Source organism: Tubulanus polymorphus, chromosome 12 (assembly GCF_964204645.1).
Source record: "Tubulanus polymorphus chromosome 12, tnTubPoly1.2, whole genome shotgun sequence".
Classification (NCBI taxonomy): domain Eukaryota; kingdom Metazoa; phylum Nemertea; class Palaeonemertea; order Tubulaniformes; family Tubulanidae; genus Tubulanus; species Tubulanus polymorphus.
Genome location: NC_134036.1, coordinates 3,388,875 through 3,402,741, shown reverse-complemented (window position 1 = coordinate 3,402,741; position 13,867 = coordinate 3,388,875). Strand labels below are relative to the sequence as shown.

The 13,867-nt window shown below is 42.9% G+C and overlaps 3 protein-coding genes across 3 annotated transcripts in view; 2 read left to right on the top strand and 1 right to left on the bottom strand.

Moving 5' to 3' along the window:
- Positions 1-607: 607 nt before the first annotated feature.
- Positions 608-13,867, bottom strand: part of LOC141914286 (protein KTI12 homolog) — a 28,719-nt gene continuing 15,459 nt past the window's right edge. The window contains exons 10-13 of the mRNA XM_074805570.1: positions 7,281-7,372; positions 6,834-7,036; positions 6,540-6,622; positions 608-651 (exon numbers count right to left, since the gene is read on the bottom strand). The gene's annotated coding sequence lies outside the window, so the exon portion shown is untranslated. The remainder of the gene's footprint in view (positions 652-6,539; positions 6,623-6,833; positions 7,037-7,280; positions 7,373-13,867) is intronic.
- On the top strand, positions 1,462-10,627 carry LOC141914189 (uncharacterized). The gene is made up of 7 exons (XM_074805455.1): positions 1,462-1,896; positions 3,321-3,537; positions 3,847-4,007; positions 4,584-6,121; positions 6,514-6,663; positions 7,224-7,412; positions 7,924-10,627. The coding sequence occupies exons 2-7, from the start codon at positions 3,420-3,422 to the stop codon at positions 10,145-10,147; spliced, it is 4,380 nt and encodes a 1,459-aa protein (XP_074661556.1). The 5' UTR covers positions 1,462-1,896; positions 3,321-3,419; the 3' UTR covers positions 10,148-10,627.
- Positions 10,728-13,759, top strand: LOC141914014 (uncharacterized). The gene is made up of 5 exons (XM_074805259.1): positions 10,728-10,855; positions 10,999-11,156; positions 11,458-11,784; positions 12,106-12,474; positions 12,585-13,759. Exons 2-5 carry the CDS (start codon positions 11,042-11,044, stop codon positions 12,719-12,721), a joined length of 948 nt encoding a protein of 315 aa, XP_074661360.1. The 5' UTR covers positions 10,728-10,855; positions 10,999-11,041; the 3' UTR covers positions 12,722-13,759.

Here is a 13,867-nt window from a genome sequence, read left to right as displayed (position 1 = left end):
TCGAAAGAACAAAGACCTACTTGATATATTGAAAAAGAGAACAGTCAGCGCTGCCTCCTCGCTTAAATGCTTGCCCAACATGGACGATTGTGCAAATATGTATAGATTTCCATAGGTAAAATAAAACGGTGATCAAGCAAAACCATTCTAAGATGTGCGCGTAAAACGTTGCCTATCGAAGCGGTCGTCGTCGAGAAGCTAACGTTTCTGCTTGTGTAGGAAATCGTTAAACCGCGATCGCGTATTAACAGGAACATGCCTAGAACACGGATAATTACTCACAGGTTATTTACATTAGTGCGTGAACGTTTCTAATAGATGGCGTCCTAGTCGCAATTCATACGATCCCGGTAGTGTATCGTAAATGGTATATATCATACATGACTGTAAATAACCTTATTGTGTTATTAAAAATGTCTCAATTTTTATTTCTCGTTCGTAAATATTCATAAACAAAAGATATTTTACCTCCACGCAAGCCATGAAAAAAATGGAAGGAGAATATACCATTCAACCGTCAGGCGGCCGTAAAACCGGTCTCAAATTGTACCTACAACTTGTACCTTGGCAGACGGGTCTGGTCCCTCGGGAATGTTGTAGTCCTGTCATTCATTTCGGGGCCATCTCCATTTTTCTCCATCATCATTGAATCTATTGAAATAAAAAGAAAGCGATTTTCATTTGTTAAAATAAAAAACGATAAAAAACAATATTTCATAAATCCGCTCAAAGTGAAATCATTTGGACCGAATAAATAAGAAATCATCTTTTTCGTAACCCAAGCCATTTCATTGCGTTTACTAAATCAACAAAGAAATCGGGTATTCAGGATTGCGGGGAATAAACTTTAGTGTATATTAACAGATTATGTTAATAAACTATAGATCCGATACCAAACAAACGAGAATTTAATTGCGGGATTGTTTCACGGGATCCTCGGTATTTGATGAAGAAATTGATTATTGAAATTCAAAAGAAAGAAATTTAATAACTGAATTGGATTACACAGGGTTATCTGCTTTTTCTAATAAGTAAGCCGTAGACTACTGAAAATTGAATCGACAATAATGACTAATAGCCTTACACAAGATTATCCGCTGTCTTATAGTATAACTTAACCTCGATAGACCTCGATTACTTAACAGACCAGCGCTAAAGGAATCTATAATTAAACAGCCATTTAAGGCGAAATTCCGTCGAAGCGGGCACCCGAATGGTGCACGGTTAAATACCCCCGAATCGAATCTACACGTACAGAGTGGGGGCGGGTGGCTCAATTCTTTTAAGAAACATACACCATTTGTATATACCTGATATAAAGAAGACTATACATTACTGCAGGCACGGGTTGTAAACCGGGTATGTACACGTTTAAATGACTAAAGCTAGCTAATGACTATAATAGAGAGTATATACATATGGATATTTATTTAGATCTATAAAACGAATGTGAAAATTCGACCCGCAAACCAAACCCGTAAATACGCGCAGAGACGCCAGATACAGAGATAGAGGTGGAATGATATCCGGCGCGGTATAGCGGACTAGCACCCTAAGGTCGGATTGGAGCGAAGAGAGTGAAGGATGCGGAATATGAAATATCGGAGTATATGAAATAAAATCGAGAGAGGCGGAACTGTCGTTGCGCTAATTGGAGAGGAGAAAGTTTAGGGCGGAGAGGGAATCTATTTCGTTCATACCGGAATACAGTTTTACATACATCGCAAAGGGAAAAATTCCGTACAGAAATATTGCACCGATCGCAACAAAAAGTCGGAAAGAAATAGCCGACAGAAGAAGTACGGACGCGAATGATCGTTATCACTGATAGCGGACATGAAGAAAATGGAAAAAGCTTGAAAAATCGAAGATTGAATTCGAACGCTACTTGCGGAGGTATGAAGCAATTTTCCTAACTCTAGAATCGATGTTCTATTAAAACAAATCAGTATTTTTCGCGTCGAATTTCAACTCGAAATATAATCAGCTGAAATTCTACGAACACCCTTTTCAAACTCTACCATTTTCCCCTGTTATTCTATAAGTACTTTAGATTTTTCTGAAGAATTTTGCAAAAGCACGATTTCCAAAAAGATGATCGCTCGAAAATCTTATGAATTCGGGGAAATTTCGATTTTACTATCAACACATTATTATACATTTTACTGCGTGCGTCGATTATATGTTAAAAAAAGTGTTTTCATCATTGAGGTACATACACACATACATCTGTAATACTTTATTATACAAATATTAAATATGTTTGTTATTCAATACTCGAGATATTTGTGTCAAGTGCTGGGATAAAAACCGCATGTTAACAATTCCTATAGAATAGAAATATTGAATGACAAATTCCTGATTGGAATCAATATTTCTATCGCGATTCAACTTAGCTTCCTCCCTGCTCATAGAATTCCACCTGAGTTTGAACGAAAGATTTGTCGTCTCTCGACACAGTTTGGAGCCATTGATAAGAGTGTATCAGTAAACTCTGTCTCTTGCTAGGTAAAGTTGAGATTGGTAAAATTCTACCCCGAATTTGAGTCAAATACTGAGTAAGAGTTTGTGAAATACAGTAGACTCTGTATCTTACTGCCGTAAAGCTGAGACTGGTAAAATTCTACCCCGAGTTGGTGTCAAATACTGAGTAATAGTTTGTGAAATACAGTAGACTCTGTATCTTACTGCCGTAAAGCTGAGACTGGTAAAATTCTACCCCGAGTTGGTGTCAAATACTGAGTAAGAGTTTGTGAAATACAGTAGACTCTGTATCTTACTGCCGTAAAGCTGAGACTGGTAAAATTCTACCCCGAGTTGGTGTCAAATACTGAGTAATAGTTTGTGAAATACAGTAGACTCTGTATCTAACTGCCGTAAAGCTGAGACTTGTCAAATTCTACCCAGAGTTGGTGTCAAATACTGAGTAATAGTTTGTGAAATACAGTAGACTCTGTATCTTACTGCCGTAAAGCTGAGACTGGTAAAATTCTACCCAGAGTTGGTGTCAAATACTGAGTAATAGTTCGAGAAAAACAATGATCTCCGTCTCTGTACTAAACATCAAATGCGGAGTTGAAGATTTCGAGTAGACTCCATATTTTACGCGCAGTAAAATATTTTTAGTTCAGAAGATTTCAGCAGGAAACTAATCACTTTCTATTAACAAAGAGAATTGGCCGCAACTAGGATCAGACTAAGTCCTTCAGTTTGGGTGCTGCAGGCCAAATCCAAATGAGAAATATAATAGTAACATCCACAAAATCAAACCGTTTTGAGTCCAATAATTCTACAATCGTCTAAATATTCATCTTCCACAGAGCGCTGCGGCGATAAGTTCCGAATCTTCCAGTAGCCGGACACTGTAGACGGAAGAATCACCCGGATGTTCGTCGGCCGATCCGGGGACGAGTCGGAAAATGACGGCCGAGGTTTGGAGACAATACCAACCGCGTAAGAACAACCCTCCGCTGTTCAATAACCCGGGGAAATTTTATGAGACCGCCTCGCCCGAGGAGAACCCCGAGGCTTGCGTAGGTAAGCGGTGTTAATCAATTATTTCAGTACCTGTGCCTACCGGAATGGACCCAGTTGCCGAAAAGCTATTTAGAGTTAACTGGCAGACAAATTCTATGATAGCAATGTAATTTTGACTACCAGGAACCAGTTCCACAGTTTTAAGTTAGAGTAGATCAGTTCATTTTCAATGTTTCGAGTTTCAAGTCAAATTTTCACTCAGAACTGTAGAATTGGGTTCAGTATGCCAACTATCCGCTGGTTAATTCAAACTTTTGAGAACTGGCCATCGCGTCCTCCTGACAATAATTTCCCGATTCTTTATTGAAGACATCTTGGCCACTAGAGGGCGTTGGTCGTTGGCGGCGGACGCGTTGATACCGGACTGCGTGACGCCCGAAGAGCTCGAGAATCTCCCGCTTGACAATATCGACGCCTGTTTCGATTCGTACCCGTCGACGAACCAATCGGACCATGAGTCCATCAAAAAGGTGAGAGAAATCAACCACGGTTCCCTACAGCAGCACTATGTTTCAAATCAGGATAGCGCTATGTTTAATCTATACATTAGATTTGTTTATGCATTTGATAATTTTGTCCTTCATTTTTCGATACACTTTGTAATAAATAATGAAATAAAGAACTTCATACTAACAGCGAGGGGACAGTTGCTCAAAAGTTGGTTAGGGTAAACCAGTGAATAGCTGACATAGTGACAATCAAAAGTTTTTATCCGCCGGTTATCTTTAACCAACTTTTGAGCAACTGTAGCCCCTAATAACCTAAAACAGGGATTGGATGCTTCGGTCTCTATGCTCCCTAGCCCACAAAATGGACTGACATCGAAATCTTCAAACGATCATAGCATCTCATGTAGAAAGACATACAATCTGCGGATGTTTCAGTCCCTATGCTCCCACCGAAAGATTCAATATCATCAACGGTTCCTAGAGAGCATCATGTCGAAAGACTGATACGCAACGTGGATCCAAACGGTTCCCAGAGTACCTCGTGAAGACCTTGCAAAAATTACGAATTTTTCATCTACTTTTATCATTCACTTTCAGAGTAAACGATGGAAGAACAAACGTAAAGGTAAAGACGCCGTCGAGGTCGACGATTTCTTCAACATCGCCCTCTCGAACTTACTGGGAACCGATCAGCAGCAGCAACAACAACAACAACAACAGCAACAACATCCTCACCAGCAGGTTTCAGATTTCCTGTCTCGAAGCGCTTCGACGAAAAGCTCTTCCGCGCGTACGAACAGCTTCCGAAGCAGCAGCAATAACCGCGGCACTAGCGGCAACAACACCCGTAGCACTGCCGGGGGTGGAAGCTGTCCGGAGCCGTCAACATCGCAATCCCCGACCGCCGACCCACAATACGAGGTCTGCGAAAGGCGCGTCGAGTTTTCCGACGTTCGTTACGTATCAACTCATATTTATAAACGTAAATCCACAGGAGCAGGAGGAGGAGGGAGCAAACAGCAGGAACGACGCACCAGTCCCGCTAATAGTACCAACACAGGTGCGGCGCCAGCTGCCGCTGCTGGTACAGCACCGAGGCGTTTCCGCACCGCCAGTTCGTTGAACAGGAAAATCAGGAATCGGTTCAAAAAGCCAAAAATGTGTAAAATCAAACTACCGTCGTCATTGAAGATGTGCCCGCGTCGCGCGGTGACCCGTCGCGCCGTCGTCGACAATAACATTCTCTATCAGACGCAGCCGGTATTCGACGCCGCGCCGCAGCATCAACGCCACAACGGAATGGCGGCCGATAATGACGATTTCGATCACGTGTCGATGGTGTCGACCGAACCAATGGGGCTCGCCCGTACACCGGCAACGAGGAGCACACGCTCGCACGCGTCGTCCGCGCAACGGGCTTCCACGAATGCGACCGCGCAAAACTCCGATATGTCGGCTTCCGATTTGGATTTCGATTTGTTCATAGGCACTTCCAGTTACCTGGACAACTTCCCGATGCCGGAAACGAGCAAAGAACAAGAGAACTTCCGGCAAAAACTGAAAACGCTGGCGTACGATCCGAAATTGAACGTGTCGGCCGATTCGTCAACGGATAGCAACGCAACGTTCCGAGGCGTCCAAACCAGGGATAGTAACAACAGGAAAGCTGGCGCCACTAGAGCGACGGTTAAGAAACCCCCGCCGCGACAGACTCTGCCGCAACCGGCGCCGAAAATGATACCGAAAGATATGGTTTTCGACTTCAAAGGAAAACCCGAAGCAGCCGATAACGAATACGAGAATTTCAACAACGGCAACGTTTTAGATTCAACCCCGGAGATCACGTACGCCGATCTATCGTGGAGCCACCGCAACGGCGGAAACGCTGCCCAACAAGCGCTTATACGCGAACTGAAGTTAAATCCTCTAACCAGCAGTAGCGTTGTGTCGTCATCAGCGGCTATCGGTGCGGTCGCGGAAGGCGATGAGATATCGGCTTCCCACGAATTGGCGGCGGTGGCGGCAGGTCGTAAACCGGCGGACGAACTAGATGCCGCGAAAGATACTGTAGATTGGGTCGATGTGTGTCTGGATATAGCTAAAGATATGGCTACGGCGGAACATATCGGGAAAAGGTGAGATAACTGATTTACACATGGCTACAAACACGAAACACCTAATGACGTCACCTAATGCATCTGGTCTTTAATCAGAATATAGCGTCAATAGATTAAAGTGAAATTATACATAATATCGAATAAAAAGACCTTCTTTGAAAGGGCCACATCACCATCTTTTCGGGTATTCCACACCACTTTACACGTACGAATTTGTTTTTTTGATGAAAGTGTACTGTTCTGATTACATACCACTGATGCAAAACAAAAATTGTTTCTCATCTTATCTAAAAATTCAAAGGTCATATCCGTAATTGGTATTCAGTGTATACCATGAGCAAGGGTGGGATGGGGCGTACAAGAACTGGTACTTCGTATTGTTCCAGCATTATCTGTTATCTTATATTCAGGTATAAGAGTATGGTAGGTGACTTACAGACGCTGCTAGATCGTTGTATAACGTTCTCGGAGATGTTGATGTTACCGATGAAAGCGGATCTGTTCGAAATACTGCAGCACCTAAAACAGTCGAACAGCAATACGGCTAGTAATGCAGAAGGGTGAGTGAGTGAGCGGTGGTCAAGTTAAACCGAAATATTTTACGTATAAACTTGAGATATCTCCACCTTTGTAATGCTATACACTTATTTTACTTTCTCCCTTCCATCTCTTAACACCTAGCCTACATCATAATAGTCTTCCTTCCGTCCAACCATCTCTCCAGACATACCTATATCCTAGCTACTATTTCCTGCATAACTTTGTCCACAGCATCGCCCAATATATACCATATCATCCAGTCCCTCTAATCGAGTGGGAGCGCCAAATGGGGGTGGCATAGATAAACAAACTCATGCACCGCTTCTTCTTCGTCGAGAATTGTACCGTTCGTTCCAACCATACTGCTCAAGGCGAATAACTCCACAATTGAATCTACAATTGAATAATTGGAAATTTTGAATCTAGGAAAACTAGATTTTGGTGGTTATGCAAACAAATAAAGGAAAATCGCGTAAATTGGTTGTTCCCAAACAATGTCTAGCTTTTGAACTGACTTTTCAAAATCTGATGTATTGGTATTTTTGCCAAGTTTCGAAATAAAACGTTTTTTCCTTTGCAGGTCGACAAACGAGGAAACGCTTGCGGCCGCCATGAGAAAACTGGAAGCGTTACTCACCTGCCTCAGCTCGGAAACGGCCGAAGGTGAAATCTCCGCCATCAAATTGTCGGCCGGCAAGATGCGCGCCTACCCCGAACCGAGTCTGCTTCCTATAAGCGAACAACAACAGACAGCCGTTAAAAAACTCAGGTAATTATAGTAATGATAATATAAATGATGATATTTGAAGACAGCAGCATGTTCGTGCTCATGATTATAATGATTATGTTAATGATATCATTGATATACTATGTTATGGTAGACTTTGGTGCTATACTAATTGTTATCAAAGATGTTATTGGTTTAAGCATCGATGCTCTTTATCTTGCGCTAGCAGTTTATCTTCTCCATCCTCAATTCTACGGAAACTATTCCCTGATCCCACCTGTCTTTAGTCTCATGCCCGTATCCAGCATGCTATATTTTCTTGGCATATCTCTCTTCAACCGAAGTAAATATGCCTTTCTAATTTTTCTCTCTTTACCATTCCAAGATCAACCTGACTCTCTTCCTGTGATATCCCCGCATCTCTTCCAGCATCAAATTCGTCTCTTTCTTCAACTTCATAAATTTCAACGCATCTTCATCCTCCTCCTTTGCTTCTAAAAATTTCCTTTTTATTGAATGGCAAAATCTCAAACTGCCTTCTTTTCTTCTTCAGGGAATCGTTGCACATCAAAGCGAAACTAGGTCAGCACGTATCGGTGACCTTGCCGCCGTCATTAGAGGACAGATCGGTGCAGACGATTTCACCGATGACGCAATCGATCGCCATCGGGACAGACGTCGACGACTCGCAGACGTCGAAACAAGAACGAGAAACACGAACACCGTCCGCGTTTCGGGAGATGAAACCGGGCGCTTCAGACTCCGTATCGCGCTACAAACGTGACGTTTACTCCACTGCGCAGGTGCTCTGCGCACTACCCGAATCAGTCGCTGGCGCATCGGTATCCGCCGTGCCGATACGCCAAGCTAAATCGGAGAGTAGTACATTGGTCGACGAGGAGCAAGATGCTGCCAGCGGCTGGCAAATAAAAGTCATTTCGAACAATCATAAAGACGTTAGTAAAATGACCGATTCGACGACGACAGTGACGCCATCATCGTCGTCATCGAGAACTAAAAAGCGATCGACGAAATCGGACAGCGGTTTGGAAACTGGCAATCGGGTTTACAACGGGCAGGAGGTAGCTAACAACAGCGCCGATACACAATCAATTAAGAGTAGTGATGAGGTTTTCTTGGCTGCGGATGAATACACGTTACCGTCCGATATCGATAAGAGTAACGAGAAAATGTTCAGGCGCCGTCTAGCGACGGATACGCAAACAACGCCAGCGACTGCTACATCGGACGCGAACGTCGACGCGCGAATGGGTAAAATTCTCGAGAAAGTGAACACTAAATGGAAAGAGATCGAGGTAAAGTACGGAGCCGCGGCCGCTACCGGGAGCACAAGGTCGGATGAGGACTCGTCCGGGTCGCGGGCCGATCAGATATTGTCACCGATACAAGAAGAAGCAGTGAGTCGCGACGCTACTCCGCAGGTACGCGCTTATAGTGGAGCAGGAAAACATGCTGCGAATGACGATGACGGTGATGATGATGATGATGATGATGATGATGATGATGATGATGATGATGATGATGATGATGATGATGATGATGATGATGATGATGATGATGATGATGATGATGATGATGATGATGATGATGATGATGATGATGATGATGATGATGATGATGATGATGATAACAGAAATGAGGTATTTTTCGAAGATGATGACGACGATGAAGGTGAGAGTGAAGATGAAGTGTACGACCTGGATGAAATGAGCTGGGACCACCAGGCGAGAACGAACGCCATTCCTAACGCGTATTATCTGTCCAGCGTTAACGATGACCTGGACAGCGAGGACGACAGCGATATCGAGCGAACCGGTAGAATACCCAACCAGCAGCATCAGAGTCTGAGGAGCTACGCCGAGGATCTCCGTCGCGGTAACATCAACCTCCAACAGGCGATTAACGCGAAAATATCCTCGCGGTCCGGTCCCGGGTCCGCGAACAGCTCTCGTCGTCAGAGCGCCGCGTCGGACACGGCATCAATTAGACATTCGCGTACTGCTTCCGATGCACCGTCTATGAGAGAGTATACGAACTACGAATCGGACAATTCGCAACTCCGATCGACGCGGTTGGGATTCCTGATCATGGAACAGTCCGATCCGGTGCCCGAATTGCGCCCGCGTCCGCGCAATTCCGATAATTCGTCGGAGCCGACCGACGAGTCGAACACCTCGTCGGCGTACATGGTCGACTCCGGTGAACTAGCCGCTCAGGTTAACAATGCCAAGAAGCGTAAAGTTAACCGAAAATATTACATTTCGTCGAACAGCGAAACTAGATCGGCACCACCTTCGATCGTAGCAGCGCGCGAATTCGACCAGGAATCGGCGAGAACCGAAGCCGCAACAACGAAACAGGCGTCATCAGCGCGGAAATATACGCACGTGCGACCAGCAGCAGCAGCGGCCGTCGCTGTCAGTGGTTACAGTTCGGCGACTGTGTCGAGCGGTTACAGTAGCACGTTACCTCCAGCAACCAGACAACAACTCGTCCACCGGCGATCGTTACCCAAGTCGTACGACGTCGGCGCCACCGTCGACGCCTACGACTTCCGTTTGTCGCCGCGGTGTCGAATCGACCCGATGGACGCCGTAGCTACGAAACAGCGTAATAACGCCGGCGGTAGCGTCGTTAACGTCACAGCTGCTATTGCTGCTGGTGTTGGTGGAGCGCAGGATCTATCGAACGCGACCGATAAATCGCCGAAAATGACGTACGGCGTGCCGGGTAATAGTATGGTGACATTCTTCTAGTTGTCGTGAAAGGGATGAAGCCATGGACAAAATGGAATTGAAGATGACACCTTTTCTAATGACCATCCTGCTTGAACATTAATGAATGATAAGCCTACAAATACAAGATAGTTTGGTTAGGATGCATCATTGAAGTAATTGCCATTAACACCTTTGTCGAAAAACGTTGATATAAGCGTAGTACGCGCTTGGTCAAATATACAATGGGTCGCAGGTGACCTCAATTAAATGTGTATCTATGGCGGGGTGATATGTTTAGTAGACTGATTATGGCATTACGTCGGCCAGTGAGCTAGAGGATAAATATCAAGAATACCAAACTTATTATGTGAAGAGCAGGTTGTAGATACCATTACGCTCCTAGAGGAAGCCAAAAATGTAGAAAATACACTTTGATTTGTTAGAAATTCTGTAATCATTGTTGGATGTACTTAAATAGAGATGTATAATATATGGTCGTTGTTTCTATTTTGTTGTAAAGCGAATAAAGATGATTGTTGATCTGAATAGTCGAATGGTCGTCTTTTTTTGTTCTAATTCCATGTAATCTTTTGGAAAGGCGATAGATGGCGCTGGATGTTGTGGAAGAAGAATATAGGCGCACGGCGTTTTCAATGATATGAAAAACCGAAAGTAGATCCAACCGACGTTGACGGAAAGAGGATTTTGTCAAAACCGGGTTAAAACCGATTAGCTGACAATCCTAAGGTATGTGCCTTATTCTCGATGATCAAAACTCTTCCCATCGTCAAATCGATGATTGAATATTCATGTCGAAGGATTTTCAAGGCGTTTAGATGTGAAATAGACCCTGTTGGAAAAACCCTAATCGAAGTTTCGAAATTATACAGGAAACGGTTATTAGCATAGATGGGCGTTTAACAGACGAGACAGATGAAGACTACAGCGTTACTATGGTCCTTTATACCATACGCTCTATTCTTGGCATGCTTGAAGCCTGGAATCGCAGAGTCCTGTAGTGGAGTGAAACATAATCCCGATCATACAGGTAGGAAAATGTACTGCAAAGACAAAGACAAGATTCAACCAAATGTTTCCTTTCCCCCAACATATTTTCTTGCAATCTTTTGTGATGAGGAATTTCATCATGTCCAATTTTTACCAAGGGCTGTTCCAAGATTACCCTACCAAAGGGTAAAAAACATGAGATTCTGGAAGCAGAGATCCCATCTTACCAGTATCGTTTTAAGAATGTACCAACAATGCCGGCTTCAGGATAGGCACCATTTTGATATTGCTATGGGGTACGGACTTGTATTCCTGAATAAACCAATTCTTCATTATTCCAGGAGGAGTTACGATAAAGACGGACCCTTCACCACCGATTCGCCATGGGACATCATTAAGGATACAATGCCAACACCCTGGAATATCCCATTACCCGGCGATGAACGACTTAATTCTGACGCGCGAAACGGAACGAGAATCAATCTTTTTAGCGTCGGGTGGTAAATCAGACCCCAGCACGTGCTGGCTGCGAACGCAATCCGAGGAGAAATCGTTTACTCAGTCAGTGGTTGCTGTCGATGTACAAAAGAACGTAATGACATCACGAGATGCGGGCAAATACAAATGCTGCTATCAGACAGAATGCGACAGTATCGTCGTTGGCATTGGTGCGTAGAGTGATCAGTTTCAGCTTATAGTTTTGGAGACATGACATAGAGGCCATTAGAATTATTTTGAAATGAGAAAGTCGCCAATTACTAATCATAAATTCAACGAATTGTTGAATCTATTGAGAATAAAAGAAGATCTTCGACAATAACTGATCATAATTTCGTTGAATCTTTGAAATCATTAAGAATGAGAAGGTCGACATCAGATACTAATCATTTTGTCACTGAATCGACATTGAGAAGAAGAATGGTCTTTTAGTTATATACAATCACTACTTAATTATATAAAATCACATTTCATTTTATTTTTCCCCAAAGATGTCGTAGAAATCCGAATCCATCCAGAATCCCAGGTGAACCAAGGAAATCCGGTCATTGTAGAATGCTCTTCTGTCTACGACTTCAACAACACAGATCGCGAGACCAACAAATTGAAACAATCTGAAATGATCGTCACCACATCGAACCACCAAATAATAGTAAGCGGCTGCAGCATTGCTCCTCAGTTTGAGAACAGCGTCCAGATTGACAAGTGTTGGAATCGCCCTACTAGAAAGAAAGGAATTCACTTTCGAATCAAGAAGGTGTTTGATTCTATGGAAGTTTGCTGTCAGCTCGGTGATGCTACGAAACAATGCCGCAACATTAGAGTTGCAACTCCAACAAATAGCATGGATAATCCATACGGTACGTTACCAATCATATTAATGAAGGGAAGTTTTCAGTTCTCTTCAATTGGGAAATAAATTCTATCCATGTATATTCACTTTGCCATGTTTCCTTTTCTTTCTGTTCAGATACTCAGAAGAAACAGATCTCAAACAAGGAGGCTGAATACAAATACACCGACAATGGCACAGCGATCGGCGTCTACCTTATCGTCACGATTATCATTATGATCATATCAAATACAGTTCTAGCTATTTGCCGATGAAGTATTACCGAATATGATACATTCCTGTAAAAACTGAATAGTTAAATCTTAGCTTTTGCTATAATGTTTTTTATCAAATCTATATGCTTTGGAATATGTTTGTACGTGTATCAAAGACTCTTTATTCAAACTTGGAGTAATCATTTGTCAAATGATCACTCCAAGATTCAAACGAGTGGATCGACCAGTGGGTGTGTATGTGTAGAAAGTGAACTCCCACAATTAAAACTAGGAGTTAATACTAGACGTACATATTGAATTGCTTCCTTGTTGTTTAGCAATTCCACCCGATATTAGGTAATCATACAAAGGTGTTGTACAAAACAACTTGTGCAGCATTATTAGATTTTATACATGAACCACGTTAGGAAATTCTCTTTAATCATTTATTTATTACATCTATTATATGTGGTCTTCAAACAACTTTCCAAGAAATAAAACACGCGCGAACTACAAGGATGATACTTTCTTTAATTGTTACTTCAATTCCTCCTGATACATCGTATGACATCGACGCTTCCGATTTACGTCTGCCGTCACCACTGCTGTTGCTGCAGCAGTTGATGGTGCGCAGGATCTATCGAACGTGACCGCTAAATCGCCTAATGACGTACGGCGTGCCGAGTAGTAGACGTATGGTGACATTCTCCAAGTTGTTGGGAAAAAGGAGGAAGCTACAGACATAAAGGAATTGGAGACGGCACCATCTCCAATGGCCAACTTGCTCGAACAAATGAATGATGAGTTACACTTGCTCGAACAAATGAATGATGAGTTACAATGCAAAATAGTTTCGTAACGATGCATCATTAAAACTTTTGCCATTCGCAATTCTGACGAAAAACGTTGATAGGCCTATAAGCGCTTGGTCAAAACGTACAATAAATGACCTAAATTTACCGTACACATGTGACTGGACAATATGTCCTAATGGACTGATTATGGTATTACGTTGGCCAATGAGCTCAAGAATGAATCTCGAGAATACCAGGTTCATTATGTGAAGAGCTAGTTGTAGATACCATCACGCTCATAGAGAAAGTTGAAAATATAGAAAACAAAATGATATTTTTGATTCGTTTCGAAATTCTGTAAATATTGGTGGATGTAATTAAAGAAATGTGCTTTTAATGGTCGTTGTTTCTA